The 21,469-nt window shown below is 45.8% G+C and overlaps 1 protein-coding gene across 1 annotated transcript in view; it reads left to right on the top strand.

Annotated features, from left to right (window-relative positions):
- Positions 1–21,469, top strand: part of nphs1 (NPHS1 adhesion molecule, nephrin) — a 59,568-nt gene that overhangs the window by 25,722 nt on the left and 12,377 nt on the right. Inside the window, exons 8-16 of the mRNA XM_052489937.1 lie at positions 8–132; positions 7,834–8,005; positions 11,805–11,962; positions 17,341–17,482; positions 17,898–18,022; positions 18,154–18,322; positions 18,593–18,722; positions 19,864–20,036; positions 21,033–21,173. Coding sequence (XP_052345897.1) covers positions 8–132; positions 7,834–8,005; positions 11,805–11,962; positions 17,341–17,482; positions 17,898–18,022; positions 18,154–18,322; positions 18,593–18,722; positions 19,864–20,036; positions 21,033–21,173 — 1,335 coding nt within the window. The remainder of the gene's footprint in view (positions 1–7; positions 133–7,833; positions 8,006–11,804; positions 11,963–17,340; positions 17,483–17,897; positions 18,023–18,153; positions 18,323–18,592; positions 18,723–19,863; positions 20,037–21,032; positions 21,174–21,469) is intronic.

Here is a 21,469-nt window from a genome sequence, read left to right as displayed (position 1 = left end):
ACATCAGTCCCACCCCAGAATCCAGTAATCCAGGGCCTGGACAGAGAAGGCCTGGTGAAGAGGGGGACCACATTGAAGCTGTTTTGTGTGTCCCAGGGAGGGAACCCATTGGCCACCCTACACTGGACCAAGGTACAGAGACTACACTCGGCTAAAGCTTATAATCAGTCGTTTTTGGTGTATTCTCCATATTCTACTTCTGTACTCTTTCTTTCAGAACTCAATCCCTTCCTGCTGCAACCAGTCAGTCACCTATTATGGTAGTGAATAACCCATAGCCCTGTCCTGTCCTCTGCTTGTTACTAACTCCTAGCCCTGTCCTGTCCTCTGCTTGTTACTAACTCCTAGCCCTGTCCTGTCCTCTGCTTGTTACTAACTCCTAGCCCTGTCCTGTCCTCTGCTTGTTACTAACTCCTAGCCCTGTCCTGTCCTCTGCTTGTTACTAACTCCTAGCCCTGTCCTGTCCTCTGTTTGTTACTAACTCCTAGCCCTGTCCTGTCCTCTGCTTGTTACTAACTCCTAGCCCTGTCCTGTCCTCTGCTTGTTACTAACTCCTAGCCCTGCCCTGTCCTCTGGTTGTTACTAACTCCTAGCCCTGTCCTGTCCTCTGTTTGTTACTAACTCCGAGCCCTGTCCTGTCCTCTGCTTGTTACTAACTCCTAGCCCTGTCCTGTCCTCTGCTAGTTACTAACTCCTAGCCCTGTCCTGTCCTCTGTTTGTTACTAACTCCCAGCCCTGTCCTGTCCTCTGCTAGTTACTAACTCCTAACCCTGTCCTGTCCTCTGCTAGTTAGTAACTCCTAGCCCTGTCCTCTGCTAGTTACTAACTCCTAGCCCTGTCCTGTCCTCTGCTAGTTACTAACTCCTAACCCTGTCCTGTCCTCTGCTAGTTACTAACTCCTAGCAATGTCCTCTGCTTGTTACTAACTCCTAGCCCTGTCCTGTCCTCTGCTAGTTACTAACTCCTAACCCTGTCCTGTCCTCTGCTAGTTACTAACTCCTAGCCCTGTCCTCTGCTTGTTACTAACTCCTAGCCCTGTCCTCTGCTTGTTACTAACTCATAGCCCTGTCCTGTCCTCTGTTTGTTACTAACTCCTAGCCCTGTCCTCTGTTTGTTACTAACTCCTAGCCCTGTCCTGTCCTCTGCTAGTTACTAACTCCTAGCCCTGTCCTCTGTTTGTTACTAACTCCTAACCCTGTCCTCTGCTTGTTACTAACTCCTAGCCCTGTCCTCTGCTTGTTACTAACTCCTAGCCCTGTCCTGTCCTCTGTTTGTTACTAACTCCTAGCCCTGTCCTCTGCTTGTTACTAACTCCTAGCCCTGTCCTGTCCTCTGCTAGTTACTAACTCCTAGCCCTGTCCTCTGTTTGTTACTAACTCCTAACCCTGTCCTCTGCTTGTTACTAACTCCTAGCCCTGTCCTCTGCTTGTTACTAACTCCTAGCCCTGTCCTGTCCTCTGCTAGTTACTAACTCCTAACCCTGTCCTGTCCTCTACTAGTTACTAACTCCTAGCCCTGTCCTCTGCTTGTTAATAACTCCTAGCCCTGTCCTGTCCTCTGCTAGTTACTAACTCCTAGCCCTGTCCTCTGTTTGTTACTAACTCCTCGCCCTGTCCTCTGCTAGTTACTAACTCCTAACCCTGTCCTGTCCTCTGCTAGTTAGTAACTCCTAGCCCTGTCCTCTGCTAGTTACTAACTCCTAGCCCTGTCCTGTCCTCTGCTAGTTACTAACTCCTAACCCTGTCCTGTCCTCTGCTTGTTACTAACTCCTAGCAATGTCCTCTGCTTGTTACTAACTCCTAGCCCTGTCCTGTCCTCTGCTAGTTACTAACTCCTAACCCTGTCCTGTCCTCTGCTAGTTACTAACTCCTAGCCCTGTCCTCTGCTTGTTACTAACTCCTAGCCCTGTCCTCTGCTTGTTACTAACTCATAGCCCTGTCCTGTCCTCTGTTTGTTACTAACTCCTAGCCCTGTCCTCTGTTTGTTACTAACTCCTAGCCCTGTCCTGTCCTCTGCTAGTTACTAACTCCTAGCCCTGTCCTCTGTTTGTTACTAACTCCTAACCCTGTCCTCTGCTTGTTACTAACTCCTAGCCCTGTCCTCTGCTTGTTACTAACTCCTAGCCCTGTCCTGTCCTCTGTTTGTTACTAACTCCTAGCCCTGTCCTCTGCTTGTTACTAACTCCTAGCCCTGTCCTGTCCTCTGCTAGTTACTAACTCCTAGCCCTGTCCTCTGTTTGTTACTAACTCCTAACCCTGTCCTCTGCTTGTTACTAACTCCTAGCCCTGTCCTCTGCTTGTTACTAACTCCTAGCCCTGTCCTGTCCTCTGCTAGTTACTAACTCCTAACCCTGTCCTGTCCTCTACTTGTTACTAACTCCTAGCCCTGTCCTCTGCTTGTTACTAACTCCTAGCCCTGTCCTGTCCTCTGCTAGTTACTAACTCCTAGCCCTGTCCTCTGTTTGTTACTAACTCCTCGCCCTGTCCTCTGCTAGTTACTAACTCCTAACCCTGTCCTGTCCTCTGCTAGTTACTAACTCCTAGCCCCCTGTCCTCTGCTAGTTACTAACTCCTAGCCCTGTCCTGTCCTCTGCTAGTTACTAACTCCTAACCCTGTCCTGTCCTCTGCTTGTTACTAACTCCTAGCAATGTCCTCTGCTTGTTACTAACTCCTAGCCCTGTCCTGTCCTCTGCTAGTTACTAACTCCTAACCCTGTCCTGTCCTCTGCTAGTTACTAACTCCTAGCCCTGTCCTCTGCTCGTTACTAACTCCTAGCCCTTGTTACTAACTCCTAGCCCTGTCCTCTGCTTGTTACTAACTCCTAGCCCTGTCCTGTCCTCTGTTTGTTACTAACTCCTAGCCCTGTCCTCTGTTTGTTACTAACTCCTAGCCCTGTCCTGTCCTCTGCTAGTTACTAACTCCTAGCCCTGTCCTCTGTTTGTTACTAACTCCTAGCCCTGTCCTCTGCTTGTTACTAACTCCTAGCCCTGTCCTCTGCTTGTTACTAACTCCTAGCCCTGTCCTGTCCTCTGTTTGTTACTAACTCCTAGCCCTGTCCTCTGTTTGTTACTAACTCCTAGCCCTGTCCTGTCCTCTGCTAGTTACTAACTCCTAGCCCTGTCCTCTGTTTGTTACTAACTCCTAACCCTGTCCTCTGCTTGTTACTAACTCCTAGCCCTGTCCTCTGCTTGTTACTAACTCCTAGCCCTGTCCTGTCCTCTGCTAGTTACTAACTCCTAACCCTGTCCTGTCCTCTACTTGTTACTAACTCCTAGCCCTGTCCTCTGCTTGTTACTAACTCCTAGCCCTGTCCTGTCCTCTGCTAGTTACTAACTCCTAGCCCTGTCCTCTGTTTGTTACTAACTCCTCGCCCTGTCCTCTGCTAGTTACTAACTCCTAACCCTGTCCTGTCCTCTGCTAGTTACTAACTCCTAACCCTGTCCTGTCCTCTGCTAGTTACTAACTCCTAGCCCTGTCCTCTGCTAGTTACTAACCCCTAGCCCTGTCCTGTCCTCTGCTAGTTACTAACTCCTAACCCTGTCCTGTCCTCTGCTTGTTACTAACTCCTAGCCCTGTCCTCTGCTTGTTACTAACTCCTAGCCCTGTCCTGTCCTCTGCTTGTTACTAACTCCTAGCCCTGTCCTCTGCTTGTTGCTAACTCCTAGCCCTGTCCTCTGCTTGTTACTAACTCCTAGCCCTGTCCTGTCCTCTGCTAGTTACTAACTCCTAACCCTGTCCTGTCCTCTGCTAGTTACTAACTCCTAGCCCTGTCCTGTGCTCGTTACTAACTCCTAGCCCTGTCCTCTGCTTGTTACTAACTCCTAGCCCTGTCCTGTCCTCTGCTTGTTACTAACTCCTAGCCCTGTCCTGTCCTCTGCTTGTTACTAACTCCTAGCCCTGTCCTGTCCTCTGCTAGTTACTAACTCCTAGCCCTGTCCTGTCCTCTGCTAGTTACTAACTCCTAGCCCTGTCCTGTCCTCTGCTTGTTACTAACTCCTAGCCCTGTCCTGTCCTCTGCTTGTTACTAACTCCTAGCCCTGTCCTGTCCTCTGCTTGTTACTATATCCTAATCCTGTCCTGTCCTCTGCTTGTTACTATATCCTAATCCTGTCCTGTCCTCTGCTTGTTACTAACTCCTAACCCTGTCCTGTCCTCTGCTTGTTACTAACTCCTAGCCCTGTCCTGTCCTCTGCTTGTTACTAACTCCTAACCCTGTCCTCTGCTTGTTACTAACTCCTAACCCTGTCCTCTGCTTGTTACTAACTCCTAGCCCTGTCCTCTGCTTGTTACTAACTCCTAGCCCTGTCCTCTGTTTGTTACTAACTCCTCGCCCTGTCCTCTGCTAGTTACTAACTCCTAACCCTGTCCTGTCCTCTGCTAGTTACTAACTCCTAACCCTGTCCTGTCCTCTGCTAGTTACTAACTCCTAGCCCTGTCCTCTGCTAGTTACTAACCCCTAGCCCTGTCCTGTCCTCTGCTAGTTACTAACTCCTAACCCTGTCCTGTCCTCTGCTTGTTACTAACTCCTAGCCCTGTCCTCTGCTTGTTACTAACTCCTAGCCCTGTCCTGTCCTCTGCTAGTTACTAACTCCTAGCCCTGTCCTCTGCTTGTTGCTAACTCCTAGCCCTGTCCTCTGCTTGTTACTAACTCCTAGCCCTGTCCTGTCCTCTGCTAGTTACTAACTCCTAACCCTGTCCTGTCCTCTGCTAGTTACTAACTCCTAGCCCTGTCCTGTGCTCGTTACTAACTCCTAGCCCTGTCCTCTGCTTGTTACTAACTCCTAGCCCTGTCCTGTCCTCTGCTAGTTACTAACTCCTAGCCCTGTCCTGTCCTCTGCTTGTTACTAACTCCTAGCCCTGTCCTGTCCTCTGCTTGTTACTAACTCCTAGCCCTGTCCTGTCCTCTGCTTGTTACTATATCCTAATCCTGTCCTGTCCTCTGCTTGTTACTAACTCCTAACCCTGTCCTGTCCTCTGCTTGTTACTAACTCCTAGCCCTGTCCTGTCCTCTGCTTGTTACTAACTCCTAACCCTGTCCTCTGCTTGTTACTAACTCCTAACCCTGTCCTCTGCTTGTTACTAACTCCTAGCCCTGTCCTCTGCTTGTTACTAACTCCTAGCCCTGTCCTCTGCTTGTTACTAACTCCGAGCCCTGCCCTGTCCTCTGCGAGTTACTAACTCCTAGCCCTGTCCTCTGCTTGTTACTAACTCCTAACGCTGTCCTGTCCTCTGCTTGTTACTAACTCCTAACCCTGTCCGGTCCTCTGCTAGTTACTAACTCCTAACCCTGTCCTGTCCTCTGCTAGTTACTAACTCCTAGCCCTGTCCTCTGCTAGATACTATCTCCTACCCTGTCCTGTCCTCTGCTTGTTACTAACTCCTAACCCTGTCCTCTGCTAGTTACTAACTCCTAGCCCTGTCCTGTCCTCTGTTTGTTACTAACTCCCAGCCCTGTCCTGTCCTCTGCTAGTTACTAACTCCTAACCCTGTCCTGTCCTCTGCTTGTTACTAACTCCTAGCCCTGTCCTCTGCTTGTTACTAACTCCTAGCCCTGTCCTGTCCTCTGCTAGTTACTAACTCCTAGCCCTGTCCTGTCCTCTGCTTGTTGCTAACTCCTAGCCCTGTCCTCTGCTTGTTACTAACTCCTAGCCCTGTCCTGTCCTCTGCTAGTTACTAACTCCTAACCCTGTCCTGTCCTCTGCTAGTTACTAACTCCTAGCCCTGTCCTGTGCTCGTTACTAACTCCTAGCCCTGTCCTGTCCTCTGCTTGTTACTAACTCCTAGCCCTGTCCTGTCCTCTGTTTGTTACTAACTCCTAGCCCTGTCCTGTCCTCTGTTTGTTACTAACTCCTAGCCCTGTCCTGTCCTCTGCTTGTTACTAACTCCTAGCCCTGTCCTGTCCTCTGCTTGTTACTATATCCTAATCCTGTCCTGTCCTCTGCTTGTTACTAACTCCTAACCCTGTCCTGTCCTCTGCTTGTTACTAACTCCTAGCCCTGTCCTGTCCTCTGCTTGTTACTAACTCCTAACCCTGTCCTCTGCTTGTTACTAACTCCTAACCCTGTCCTCTGCTTGTTACTAACTCCTAGCCCTGTCCTCTGCTTGTTACTAACTCCTAGCCCTGTCCTCTGCTTGTTACTAACTCCGAGCCCTGCCCTGTCCTCTGTGAGTTACTAACTCCTAGCCCTGTCCTCTGCTTGTTACTAACTCCTAACCCTGTCCTGTCCTCTGCTTGTTACTAACTCCTAACCCTGTCCGGTCCTCTGCTAGTTACTAACTCCTAACCCTGTCCTGTCCTCTGCTAGTTACTAACTCCTAGCCCTGTCCTCTGCTAGATACTATCTCCTACCCTGTCCTGTCCTCTGCTTGTTACTAACTCCTAACCCTGTCCTCTGCTAGTTACTAACTCCTAGCCCTGTCCTGTCCTCTGTTTGTTACTAACTCCCAGCCCTGTCCTGTCCTCTGCTAGTTACTAACTCCTAACCCTGTCCTGTCCTCTGCTAGTTACTAACTCCTAGCCCTGTCCTCTGCTAGTTACTAACTCCTAGCCCTGTCCTGTCCTCTGATAGTTACTAACTCCTAGCCCTGTCCTGTCCTCTGCTAGTTACTAACTCCTAACCCTGTCCTGTCCTCTGCTAGTTACTAACTCCTAGCCCTGTCCTGTCCTCTGCAAGTTACTAACTCCTAGCCCTGTCCTGTCCTCTGCTAGTTACTAACTCCTAGCCCTGTCCTGTCCTCTGCTAACTCCCAGTTACTAACTCCTAACCCTGTCCTGTCCTCTGCTAGTTACTAACTCCTAGCCCTGTCCTCTGCTAGTTACTAACTCCTAGCCCTGTCCTGTCCTCTGATAGTTACTAACTCCTAGCCCTGTCCTGTCCTCTGCTAGTTACTAACTCCTAACCCTGTCCTGTCCTCTGCTAGTTACTAACTCCTAGCCCTGTCCTGTCCTCTGCAAGTTACTAACTCCTAGCCCTGTCCTGTCCTCTGCTAGTTACTAACTCCTAACCCTGTCCTGTCCTCTGCTAGTTACTAACTCCTAACCCTGTCCTGTCCTCTGCTAGTTACTAACTCCTAGCCCTGTCCTCTGCTTGTTACTAACTCCTAGCCCTGTCCTCTGCTTGTTACTAACTCCTAGCCCTGTCCTGTCCTCTGCTAGTTACTAACTCCTAGCCCTGTCCTGTCCTCTGCTTGTTGCTAACTCCTAGCCCTGTCCTCTGCTTGTTACTAACTCCTAGCCCTGTCCTGTCCTCTGCTAGTTACTAACTCCTAGCCCTGTCCTGTCCTCTGCTAGTTACTAACTCCTAGCCCTGTCCTCTGCTCGTTACTAACTCCTAGCCCTGTCCTCTGCTTGTTACTAACTCCTAGCCCTGTCCTGTCCTCTGCTAGTTACTAACTCCTAGCCCTGTCCTGTCCTCTGCTTGTTGCTAACTCCTAGCCCTGTCCTGTCCTCTGCTAGTTACTAACTCCTAGCCCTGTCCTGTCCTCTGCTAGTTACTAACTCCTAGCCCTGTCCTGTCCTCTGCTTGTTACTAACTCCTAGCCCTGTCCTGTCCTCTGCTAGTTACTAACTCCTAGCCCTGTCCTGTCCTCTGCTAGTTACTAACTCCTAGCCCTGTCCTCTGCTCGTTACTAACTCCTAGCCCTGTCCTCTGCTTGTTACTAACTCCTAGCCCTGTCCTGTCCTCTGCTAGTTACTAACTCCTAGCCCTGTCCTGTCCTGTCCTCTGCTTGTTACTAACTCCTAGCCCAGTCCTGTCCTCTGTTTGTTACTAACTCCTAGCCCTGTCCTGTCCTCTGCTTGTTACTAACTCATAGTTCTGTCCTGTGGATCAGAATGGGGAGGTGATTTCCACCAGCTGGGAGGTGGACACAGAGTTGCGACGGGCCATCAGCCACTTGACCCTGCAGGTTAAACCACAGGACAACCAGGCCGAGCTGTGCTGTGAGAGCGTCAACCAGGTGACCCCTGTCCCTCTGTCCGACAGCCGCAAGATCACTGTCCTCTGTGAGTCCCCGACTGCTAAGAGATACATGCACTTGAATGCTAGAACACACACACAGACACAAAAGCGATGGAATGTTTGTGTTTATTCAAATGTTTGCTAACCCAAATCATTAAAGTTATTTTCAATAGCATTCATCCCAATCACAATGACATTAACATTAGTCCTAGCTCCAATACTGAAACTAATTCTGCATTAACACAAACTCTAATATCAATATCATTAATGAAACTAATGGCAATTATGACCCATATTATGGCCCATATTTCACACAGAAACTCATTTGAATCCCAGCTTGGTCTTTTACAGTGAGCTAATTTAACTGAATCGCTTCAATGCACAATCCAAAGGCAATAAAGCTGGCACTTTCTGTGGCGATAGTAATGCCAGGTAATAAATTATACATCTTCACTTCACTGCATAGGAGATTTCTCAACTACCACGACTGGAAAACAAACAGAGAATGAAGGTTCCTTCGCATCACACTGACTCTTCCTTCACGCCATCACTCACTATCTTGCTGCGTCAGTTAATGGTCTAAACCGCTCTCTTCTTCCTCTCCTATTCAGAGCGTCTGCTAAATGACTTAAATGTAAAAGCCATATTACATCCTAGCTATTCCTATTCACGCCTCATACACGTCGGAAATGAGTTGCAGACCCTTTATCAATGTATCTCTCTTTCTATTGCTCTCTCTCTCCTTTTAGTTTTGAGGGCAGAGAGAAGAACTGGTATGTTAGGGATATGCCAGCATCGCCCTAAGGCATGTGTGTAACCTAACACACTGTCTGTCTATGAGTGTAGCCCTCATGTCTGCATGTGTCCCGTGTATAACGTACATGACCCGGCATTCATGTCTACCTGCTCAGTCATTAGCCTGTCTTACTGCAGCCCCTCAGGGATTACTGCTCAGCTGCACTTCCTCTGTGCCAGTAAAGTTCCCTCCTTTGAAAAGGAGTTTGATAAAGTATGATTAGAATTTATACATAAATGTCGGGAATATTTTAATTTTGGTGAATCTCTACAATGGGTTAAAGTGATGTACAGCAACCCCAGATGTAAAATAGTAAACGGTGGTTACTTCTCAGAAAGTATTGAGCTTTTAATAGGGGTAAAACAAGGCTGTCCGTTATCTCCATATCTATTTATTATGGTCATTGAAATGCTAGCTATTAAAATTAGATCCAACAAGAACATCATGGGGTTAGAAATTCAGGGGTTAAAAACACAAGTGTCAATGTACGCTGGTGTGTAACGGCGTTCTTCGTTTGTGGAAAGAGAGTCGGACCGAAATGGTTACTGGTGGTTACTCATGACTTTAATAGAAAAAGTGACACATGAAATAACTATACAAAATACAAAACAACAAACGGAACGTGAAACCTAATTACAGCCTATCTGGTGAAACTACACAGAGACAGGAACAATCACCCACGAAATACAAAGCGAAACCAGGCTACCTAAATACGGTTCCCAATCAGAGACAACGAGAATCACCTGACTCTGATTGAGAACCGCCTCAGGCAGCCAAGCCTATACAACACCCCTAATCAGCCGCAATCCCAAATACTACAAACCCCAATACGAAAATACAATAACATAAACCCATGTCACACCCTGGCCTGACCAAATATATAACGAAAACACAAAATACAATGACCAAGGCGTGACATGGTGACTCTAGTTTTTTCTTAAGTCCGCAATCTGGATCTCTGCACAGTCTCATTGAAGATCTTGATCACTTTTCTGCCTCTCTGAATTAAAACCTCATTATGACAGGTGTATCATATTACGTATTGGATTGTCAAAAAATACAGTGTTTACACTACCTTGTAGTTTACCAATAAAATGGGCGGATGGTGAAGTAAACATACTTGGTATTCACATCTAAAAAATATATAAATGAACTTACCACAATTAATTTCAATAGAAAGTTAGCAAAAATAGATACGATTTTGAAACCATGGAAAGGTAAATAGTTGTCTATTTATGGAAAAATACATTGATTAACTCTTTGGTCCTATCACAGTTTACTTACTTACTAGTGGCATTGCCTACTCCAGATGATTCATTTTTAAAATCATATGAGAAAAAAATACAAAATTAACAAAATTAAACATTAAAATTAAATGTGCCTATTTATAGAATGAATATGAGTTTGGGGGCTAAAATTATTACATATTAAAGCTTTAAACCTCTCACTAAAAGCTTCACTCATATATAAGTTATACTTAAACCCAAAATGGTTCTCCAGTAGATTATTAAGAAAAGCTAATTCTTTGCTCAAAAATTGCATTTTTTTTTGCCTTCATACAGATTACAACTTCTCATTTCCAACTAATTTAACATTTAATTTTGTTTAAAGCCCTTTCTTAAACAAGCCATACAAAGCTGGTTACAATTTCAGTTTTATCCTCCAGAAAAGATAGAACAAATATTACAACAAATGTTATGGTTAAGATCAAATATATTCATTAGTAAAAAACTATTCATTATCGAAAAAATGTTTTAAAATTGTGTTATATTTATCAATGCTATTATGAATAGAAATGGAGGAGTTATGTCATATGTAGTTATCAAAAAGATATGGGAATATCTGCTCAAAACAAATGACCATAAAAAATAGAGGAGGCAAGTGGAAAAGGGAGAAGGTAAGGAACGTGTTTGCCTGCCATATATTAAAGATACAAATTGGCTGAAAGAATTGGTATAAATAGACAAATATAGCAGTTTCATCTGAGGACAAACATGTTGACAGCTGCAACATACAGGTTGCAAAATAAGTGGGATGAGATTTTCGATGTACCAATTCCATGGCACATGGTTTATGAACTGGTACCAAAAACTATACATAACTCAACACTTAGAGCTTTTCAATTTAAGTTATTATATAAAACTCTTGCCACCAACAGAATGCTATATATATGGGCCATACAACAGTCTCAGCTCTGTAGATTTTGTTGGGAAGAGACAGTTATTCAAGTATTGGCCCTATGCAGCTTGTCTCTGGTCACAGGTTGAGGAATGGTTAAAAAAATCAACCATACATACCATTAACCATACAAATAGCAGTGTTGGGCATAGCCAGTCAATAAATACTATAATAATAGGTTTTCATCTTTAGCTCACAATCTGTGGATAATATAAGATTAGAAAGATTCAAACATGTTGTAAAACATCACAGCACAATTGAAAAATATATGGCACATGGAAACCAAACAAGGGCGGTCTATGGAGACAGGTGGGATGGGCTGAGAGTGGCTGAGGGTTGGGATTAAAGAGTTTGATTGGTAATGTATTGTTGTTCTATATAACAGTACCATGTATGTCAAATGTATAAGTAAAATGTATATGTAAAATGTGTATGTAAAATGTATAGGTAAAATGCATGAATATGTAGCATAAAAGCTGTAAAAAAAAAGCCAAGATATTTGTCCTCGAAGAGGGGTGGTGGTGAAGGGGTTAAAAATAATAATAACAATAAAAGATCCCTCCTGGTATAGCTGAATATAGACAGGCTTTGGTAACTAGTATGGGTCTGAAATGGATGGAAAACTTCAGGAGAGGACAAGACTTCATAAAGTGATGTTGATAGATTGGAAATGGTTTATTTCTTTACTGTGTGTGTGTGTGTGTGTGTGTGTGTGTGTGTGTGTGTGTGTGTGTGTGTGTGTGTGTGTGTGTGTGTGTGTGTGTGTGTGTGTGTGTGTGTGTGTGTGTGTGTGTGTGTGTGTGTGTGTGTGTGTGTGTGTGTGTGTGTGTGTGTGTGTGTGTGTGTGTGTGCGTGCGTGTGTGTGTCAGTTGAGCCAGAGAAGGTGATGGTGCTGGGGTTGTTCGAGGCGAGAGAGGGAGAGGAGGTGACCCTGTGCTGTTACACCTCCTCCAGTAACCCGCCTGTACACATCCGCTGGTGGTTGGGCTTCAGGGAACTCAACACCACCGTGGTCAATGTGGAAGAGGTAGGGAGGGGGCCTGCATTCACTTCGACACACACTTCTTCTCACACTGAATCACAGTGGCAGTTCAAGCTTGCATGGCTCCCTGGCTCAAGACGCTGAAGCGGTATGATCCCACCTCCTCTGACAAGGCCTGGGCCTCAATCTTTATTACAGGGTCTTTGGTTTGATCACTCACCTCAATCAGTGCCTCTCTCAACGCTGCTGCCTGATACCTCAGTGGCTCGACACGCTTAACTTTACTCTCCCACCTTGTCTCAGTCCACATCTTCAAAGTGATGTCCACACATTTTTTTCAGGATGGCCTATTGCTGTGTGGAGGCTGAGATCAAGGTGTACAGTTTGTGGAAGACGCCAAAGTAACCCATGGCATCAACAGAACTTTTAGCAGCATCAAACATAAGCAGGTTCAATGTGTGAACCCCACACGGCACAAATAGAGCTCTTGGATTCATTTCCAGGAGTCTGGCTTGGACACCTTCATTTTTGCCTCTCTTGTTGGCCCCATTGTCCTAAGACTTCCATCTGCAGTCTGCAAAAGGAATTTTTAGATAAATGTTCCTTTATGTGGGGCTCCTCCTTCAGTGACACAATTCTAATCACAACAGACAACAACATTTGTGAAGACACCTGTGTGGGTGAGGAGGTAGATGGCTCCTCATCCTGAGGCTCAGGCTCAGGCAACATTTGTGAAGACACCTGCGTGGGTGAGGAGGTGGATGGCTCCTCATCCTGAGGCTCAGGCTCAGACAACATTTGTGAAGACACCTGTGTGGGTGAGGAGGTGGATGGCTCCTCATCCTGAGGCTCAGGCTCAGACAACATTTGTGAAGACACCTGTGTGGGTGAGGAGGTGGATGGCTCCTCATCCTGAGGCGCCGAGATAATTCTGAAGAGGTCTGTGTGACTGAGGAGGTAGATAGCTCCTCATCCTGGCCAGTGCTAGAGGGTGCTGGCCTCTGAATTTGCATTGAAATACAGTATATGAGTCTGACACCCTAAATACATTTGTTGCACAATTAAATATACATGTCATTATGTCATTCATTTTCAGAATAGGAACCAATTGAACCATACAACCTCCTTGGCTAATTCTAGGCATAAGTCACTCCAAAAGACTCAATATGCAGTTTTGCTGTTCTGGACTGCTGTCGTGTGAAGTCAGCAGTCCAAAATATCAGCATAATATAGATAGATGTCTTTTAATTTAGCCTTCAGCATTGGAAATTCCCCTTACTGAGCTCAGGACCTAGTCAATACAATCACAGAAAACCTTTATGATGTCACCTCAATGAAAGTTAACCAAATCAATAATGTGCTAGTTAGGTTGTAATCGTTTTGCTGCAGGCTACACACATTATCATGATGAAACTGTGTGAAATAATATATCCAATATTGCGTAAGTTAGTTGGACAGAAAACTGAATATTGTTGCCCTATATGTAATAGCATTGCAAGTAACATAGCAACATACAGTATGCTAACATACATAACACTAGCCTATTTCATTACATGCATAATATTATACTCATAAAGAGATGACATAGCTGCATACCTTTATCTTTTGCACGTTTCTCCTCTTCTTCTTTCCTCTTCTTCCTAAACTGGGCATCTGACGCCTTAGACCTTTTCTCATCCATTTGTGTTGATTTGTCACTCCAGCAATAATACATTACCCATCCCCCAACACTGTCAACCAAGAGTCAAGACTAAACTAATTCACCTTGGTGGTGTGCAGACTGCTTTTATATTATTCTTAACGATTTCGCACAAACCCCCCCGAATAAGCAACAATATGTCTGTGAAACTATATATTCACAGTATTATGAATGAATTGTGGTTTATTTGGGAGCATTTTGTATTGTAACTGATTTTACTAATTGCATTAGTACTGTACAACGTTATATGTGCGCTATTTGATAGATTCCACCGCTCCCCCTACCTCGGGCTTCCAGTACGGAGACTTGAGGTCAACCAATACCCGCCCCCCTCTCCATCTCGTACTTCTGGGTGGGAGACCTTCCCAGGTAGTAGCCTGCCTAGCTTACAAGCTAGATAAAGGAAGCTTCCAGAAAACACTTCCAGTAGCATTAGTGCAGCCTCACTTTGGTGTGTACTACCTGGTACAGCAGCTACCCTAAGTTCTTCAAGAACCAGCTACAGACAGCTCAGAATAGAATGTCATGTTGGCCCTTCTCAGCTCAGCGAACTACAGTGGCTATCAGTTGAAGCTGAGATTAGCCCATGAAACTGTGTATGTACAGTCCCCCAGTGTCTAAAGAACTCTCTTACTACTGTTAGGGACTCTCATTCTTACACCATGAGAGGCAGTGCCACAGATTTCGTGCCATGTTGGTTCCAGAGCAGTAGAGTGGAACAAACTCCCGGCTGAGATAAAAACGGTTTCTGACAGTCTTAGGTTCAAACACTACTGCAAGGCTTGGCTAATGTTGACATAGCCTCCTAGCAAAGTGTAAAGCCACTCTGCACTAGAGGAGTGATTGGGTAGTTGTGCATATCTGCTTTTTTTTGTAAATACGTAAATATGTGTATAATGGAATGTATGGCACAGAGTGCCCATGTCAATTGTATTGCCTTGCAGCCACTTCAAATCAAATCAAATCAAATTGTATTTGTCACGTGCCGAATTCAACAGGTGAAACCTTACCGTGAAAAGCTTATTTACAAGACCTTAACCAACAATGCTGTTCAATAAATAGAGTTAAGAAAATATTTACCAAATAATCTAAAGTAAAAATGTAAAAACAGTAACACAATAAAAGTATAACAATAACGAGGCTATATACAGGGGTTAATGGTACCGAGTCAATGTGCGGGGGTATAGGTTAGTCGAGGTAGTATGTAAAGTGACTGTGCATGGATAATAAATAGCGAGTAGCAGCAGTGGAAAAACAAGGGGTGGGGTCAATGTAAATAGTCTGTGTGGCCATTTGATGACTTGTTCAGCAGTCTTATGGCTTGGTGGTAGAAGCTACTAAGGAGCCTTTTGGTCCGAGACTTGGCGCTCCGGTACCGCATACCATGCGATAGCAGAGACAACAGTCAATGACTTGGGTGACTGACTGGAGTCTTAGACACCGCCTAGTATATAGGTCCTGGATGTCAGGAAGCTTGGCCCAAGTGATTTACTGGGCTTTAAGCACTACCCTTACAGTCAGTTGCCATACCAGGCAGTGATGCAACCGGTGAGGATGCTCTCGATGGCGCAGCTGTAGAACCTTTTGAGGATCTGTTTGTGGTCGTGCGCTCTTCACAACTGTCTTGGTGTGTTTGGACCATAATAGGTTGTTGGTGATGTGGACACCAAGGAACTTGAAACTCTCGACCCACTCCACTTCAGCCCCGTCTATGTTAATGGGGGCCTGTTCGGCTCTCCTTTTCCTATAGTCTACGATCAGCTACTTTGTCTTGCTCCCATTGAGGGAGTGGTTGTTGTCCTGGCACCACGCTGCCAGTTCTCTGACCTCCTCCCCAAAGGTTGTTTCATTGTTGTCGGGGATCCGGCTTACCACTGTTGTGTCATCAGCAAACTTAATGATGGTGTTGGAGTCGCAATCTTGGGTGAACAGGGAGTACAGGGGGGGACTAAGCATGCACCACAGAGGGTTCCCAGTGTTGAGGATCAGTGTGGCAGATGTGTAGTTCCCTACCCTTAACACCTGGTGGCGGCCCGTTAGGAAGTCCTGGATTCAGTTACAGAGGGAGGTGTTTAGTCGCAGGGTCCTTAGCTTAGTGATGGGCTTTGTGGGTACTATGGTGTTGAACGCTGAGCTGTAGTCAATGAACAGCATTCTCACATAGGTGTTCATTTTGTCCAGGTGGGAAAGAGCAGTGTGGAGTGTGATTAAGATTGCGTCATCTGTGGCTCTGTTGGGGAGGTATGTGAATTGGAGTGGGTTTAGGGTTTCCAGCATGATGGTGTTGATGTGAGCCATGAGCCGCCTTTCAAAGCACTTCATGGCTACTGGGTGGTAATATTTTAGGCAGGTTACCTTCACTTTCTTGGGCACAGGGACTATGGTGGTCTATTTGAAACATATAGGTATTACATACCCGGTTAGGGAGATGTTGAAAATGTCAGTGAGTACACTTGCCAGTTTGTCTGCGCATGCTTTGAGTACACGTCCTGGTAATCCGTCAAGCCCAGTGGCTTGTGAATGTTGACCTGTTTAAAGGTCTTGCTCACATCAGCTACGGAGAGCGTGATCACACAGTTGTCCGGAACAGCTGGTGCTCTCATGCATGCTTCAGTGTTGCTTGCCTCGAAGCAAGCATAAAAGGCATTTAGCTCATCTGGTAGGCTCGCGTCCCTGGGCAGCTCACGGATGGGTTTCCCTTTGTAGTCCCTTTGCCTACCAATAGAGGACCACAATGGAAACAAGACTGACTTTTTGTGTATATAACCCTCTGTAATTTCGGTACATGTATTGGTTGCCTGCTGTGGCCTCTTTATGTACCGTAAATTGAATTGAAAATTACCTTTCAAACCACACCTCAGAAGTCAATGCACAGTTAAAATACTTAATTCAGACTTCAGGCAGTCTGATTTGCACATCTCGAGCGCCCAATGACAAGCATCTGTGAGAGAAGCCTTTGATTCTGAAAGAACTCATATTATTCTACTCCGTGTAGAGTTTCCACCTTAACCCCATTAAATCTGTTCTTCATTCTCTGTCTGCTCTGACCAAAGAACATTCAGTCTATAATATACAAGGCTTTGCCAATGAGTGAATCCTCAAAAAGGGTTCCAGTATTCTTCTCTCTCGGCTTTTGAGCATGTTAATGAGATAAAAGTGAATAAAAGCTGACATGGGAGTTGAGAGAACCATTATTTCGGCTCTTTGTTCATTTGGAGAAATAATTTTCATTTGATCTAGCATTTACTGCTGCATTCTATCCAGCTTTAATGTGCCTGAATACGTCTGAGGGTTAATAAAGACTGACACCTCAGTGGTGGTTCTTTGTGAACGCGTTCCTTCTTGTGTCTGTTTCTCTCTGGAAAAGGCTTTTGCACTAATCATCTCAATGAAAGCCTTGATGAACCCTGCGTGCAAAGCAGACATGACTAGCATCGTGCAGAAGCAAATAGGGGTTTGATTAAATTTATTACGGGTTTTGCGAGCAGGAAGAAGTATATGCATGTGATTTTTTTGTTTGTTTATTATCAGGGACCAGGCACAATGTAAGTAGAGCACAAGAGTTAGAGAGACACAAAGCTCATTCCATCATCAAAACAGTATTATTATTGTATTTCCTGTGAGCAGCTTACTGTGTATTTAACATTTTTTAAAGGAACATGTTAAGGACACTAGAACTTCCTGTCTCTTCCTGACGTTGTCATGTGTCCTTTCCTGTCTCCAGGGAGACCACGGGGGGAAGACAACCATGTCTAACCTGACCCATGTTGTCTCTCGGGAGGAGAACGGGCTGCCCCTCACCTGTGAGACCTTCAACAAGGGCACACGCTTCTCCAAGAGCCAGTCCAACAACCTCATTGTTTTCTGTGAGTCTCTGGATAGGACTGTGACAACAACAACCCTACAAGCCTAATGGTTGTAGGGAATCTCTATTGAATGACTATGACAAGTACATTCGTGAAAAAACCTTGCACAACCAGAACATAACTATGCATTATACAGTAACAATTGCAACACTCTCAATCTGTGCTTTATGTAACTATAACAATATAGACATAACCCCTCTCTCTTTCCCCCCCTCCCCTCCCCCCCCTCCCCCCCCCTCTCTCTCTCTCTCTCTCTCTCTCCTCTCTCTCTCTCTCTCTCTCTCTCTCTCTCTCTCTCTCTCTCTCTCCCTCCCCCATGTCTCTCTCCCTTACACCCCCCTCTCTCTCCCCTTCCTCTCGGTACTCCCCTTCACCCCTATCTCTCTCTCCTCCTCCCCTCCCCCTCCCCTCCCAGACCCTCCTCAGAAAGTGTGGATAGAAGCCCCTCCCCCAGGGCTTCCTCTGAGATCAGGAACCATCATACGCCTCATCTGCTTCTCTATTGGGGGAAGTCCCAAAGGAACCCTCAACTGGTACAAGGTGTGTACATGTGTGTATTGTATGCCAACATACATTTTGATTGGTTAAGTTGTCAAAGGTTGTAACAGTTATGACTCTCTGTCTGTACAGTACCATGTCCTCCACTCTCTACTCTCCTCTCCACACTGCAGGATGATAAGGCGTTATCAGACTACCCCAAACAGGTGCCCTCTGATAAAGGCGTGTCCAAAGAACTGGCCGTGCGCCTCCAGCCCAGTGACAACATGGCTACCTACCGCTGTAATGCCACCAATAAGGCCAAGATTGTCCTCAACGCCTCTGTCAAACTCATGGTCCAGTGTGAGTCTTACAGACCTACAGACCGGGCTCTGGGCATGAGTGGATTAATACTAGCCTTTATGGACCTGACTAATAGAGGAGGAAAGCATTAGCTATATTCAAGATGATAGATAATTAATTCAAGATGATAGGTAGATTCAAGATGATAGGTAATTAATTCAAGATGATAGGTAGATTCAAGATATAGCTGCAAAGACACGGAATCAGCAGCCTCAGTATGTTGACAGTGGTGTCTTGTCCTCTCTCCTCTACCCCTCCACCCCTCCCCAGTCCCTGCAGTGAGTGTGACAATCATAGCCAAGCAGAAGGAGCTGCGTCGGGGCCAAAACCTCAGTCTGGACTGCCTGTCTGGGAGCAGCAACCCCCAGGCCAACATCTCCTGGAGCCTGGGCTCAACCAGGTGAGGGGAGGGCAGGTTAAGCAGAGCCGGTCTGTGGGCCGTGGAGTTAATGGAGACCCTAGACTACAGTCTTGTGCAGGACCATTTTTTGCAAACCGCACCTGCCACAATACCGCGGCTGCACCGTAACCCACCAATCATGACAGAAAGCTGTCGCAACCCAGCCCGTATTTTGTACCCAAACCCGCCCGCAAACCGCCAGATCATATCAATTGATTTCATTGTTATGACTAGTAGTAGGCCTAGGGCATATAGGCCTATAGACAGTAGTAGCCTATCCCAATGACATAGCCTATTCAAAGAATTACGTGATTGCATGCAGCCATTTGAAAAGACAAAAGCAAGTTGTAGCTTACTAAAGCAAGCAATAGGCCTAACTAAGTTTTGAAAAGCCTTGTTCTACCTGCTGGACGATGGGTCTGTTTTGGACTGCCCTCATCAACACAGACTTGCTGAGTCAAAATCCATCCATGGGCTAACGTGAATGATTAGACAACAATATCCTGTTGACATAAATGTAACTTCACTTGTGAACTGTTTTCTATAAGTTGGCTTTACACTTGCATTAATTGTGTTATCAAACGCTGCCATTACGTGTAGACGTTAGTTAGCTAGCTAGCCCAGGTAAGATCGGTGAGTAGTGAGTGAAAGTCACATGAGGGGAAGAGCAAGAAGAGGGAAAGCAGGAGAGGATAATGCGTTTTACAAGATAGTAAATAGATAGAGGGCAAATCTTTATATCTGTGCCATTATAGCATCTGTGACAGCATGGGCACCGCCACCGAGGCTACAACCCATAGTAATCCCCACCCAGTTAAATACTTTGACTACTTTAAAATGGAGGAAGCATGGTGGAAGCCCTCATTGACGCTGCCCATGATAAAACGGCCATTTGGCCACAAGAGGCCTCTATCGTTCTCTGACGTTTTCCTCAGCACCACTGTGAGCATTCTGTGCAAGCAGCCTGTCTCAGTGCCGCTCTGATGGCACGCACACACAACAGAATAAATTAATCAACTGTCAGAGCACAGAAAAAATGTGAAGTTGTTATTTTATTAATTAAAACAGCAACCCTGCCACGGATTTATCGAATGTTCAGTAGACCCGCCAAATGTTCTCCTCTCATCTCTCCCTCTCCCAGGCTGAAAGGGGCGGATCTGCCTCCTAAGAACACAACGTTTGGGGGCATATCAGTACGCAGTACTCTGTCCCTCCCCCTGTCCTCCCAGCACCATGGCCAGAGGATCACCTGTCAGGCCTACAGCTCTCTGCTGTCTGAGGGAGTCAACACCTTCTACAAGCTCAACGTCCTCTGTGAGTGGTGAAGAGTGTGTGGGTTGTATACATGTGTCTATTTCTCTCTGTGTGTTATACAGAGCTTTTGAATACTTTATATGTTTCACTGTGAATATTTTATTTGTTTCACTGTGAATACTTAATTTGTTTCACTGGGGATCCAAATAAAGTATTGAAAATGTGTGCACAGTTATGAGTAGGAGAAAAAGAAAGTGTGTGCTGGTGTGTGTGAGGCTTGAAGCATGATGGTAATGTGACACGATAGTGTGCATGGAAGGCAGTTTGTGTGTGTGTGTGTGTGTGTGTGTGTGTGTGTGTGTGTGTGTGTGTGTGTGTGTGTGTGTGTGTGTGTGTGTGTGTGTGTGTGTGTGTGTGTGTGTGTGTGTGTGTGTGTGTGTGTGTGTGTGTGTGTGTGTGTGTGTGTGTGTGTGTGTGTGTGCGTGTGTGTTACTGTATTCCTTTGTTGTGACTGTGGGTTAGTCAGGCTCTGTGGCAGTGTGTTCTAATTGTGTGTGTGCTTTGCAGCACAGCCATGTTATTCTTTGATGCCGTTTCACAGGCTGTAGCCAGCCAGCTCTTCAAAGCCTGCTGCTCCGTGTGAGCATGAAGGAATGTCACTGTGTGTTTGTGTGCAGCTGCTGTTGGACAACACTACTGTCACTCTGTGTTTTAATGCCTGTCCCTCTCCCTTCCTCCCTCCCGCCCTCATTCTCTACCTACCTCTCTCTCTCTCCTTCCCTCTCACCCCGGCCTCCTGTGTGAATTCAGTATTTTTGTGATATTGGTGGACACCGCTTCTCAACAGGTTTTTCTTTCATTTGCACTGCTGTCGCCTTTCATGCCTTTCATGGCTGACATGGTTTCTTTGTGTCTGCGCTTGTATGTTTTTTCCCCTTTGTGTGCATGTGTGTGTGTGTGTGTGTGTGTGTGTGTGTGTGTGTGTGTGTGTGTGTGTGTGTGTGTGTGTGTGTGTGTGTGTGTGTGTGTGTGTGTGTGTGTGTGTGTGTATGTCAGATCCCCCTGAGTTCATCCCTGACCATCCCCAGAAGATACAGGTAGTGGAGGATGATACAGCCATCCTTCCCTTGCTGGTCTCGGCCAATCCAGATGACGTCTCCTGCAGTTGGCTCTACCGCAAGGAGGAGCTGCACAAAGGTGATCCACCCTGTTCTCGTCCTTTCTCCCTGTGGTATCTCTACATAGCCAGCCAACTCTCTACAGCTGAGCTAGCAACTGTGCTCGTATCAGCCGCCATTCATGCTCTAAATAGAACATGGCAGGTCGGTCAGCAATGTGAACCTGCCTGATGTGATTCTCGTTCAAATCAAATCAAATTGTATTTTATTCATCACATGCTTTGTAAACAACAGTGAAATGCTTACTTCCTTACGGCCCTTCTCAACAATGCAGAGAGAAAAAAGATAGAGAAATAATAGAAAAGTAAAACACAA

The sequence above is a fragment of the Oncorhynchus keta genome, chromosome 31 (genome assembly GCF_023373465.1).
Source record: "Oncorhynchus keta strain PuntledgeMale-10-30-2019 chromosome 31, Oket_V2, whole genome shotgun sequence".
Classification (NCBI taxonomy): Eukaryota; Metazoa; Chordata; class Actinopteri; order Salmoniformes; family Salmonidae; genus Oncorhynchus; species Oncorhynchus keta.
The sequence above is the reverse complement of the archived record's forward strand: the minus strand, read 5'-3'. Positions and strand labels throughout refer to the sequence as shown.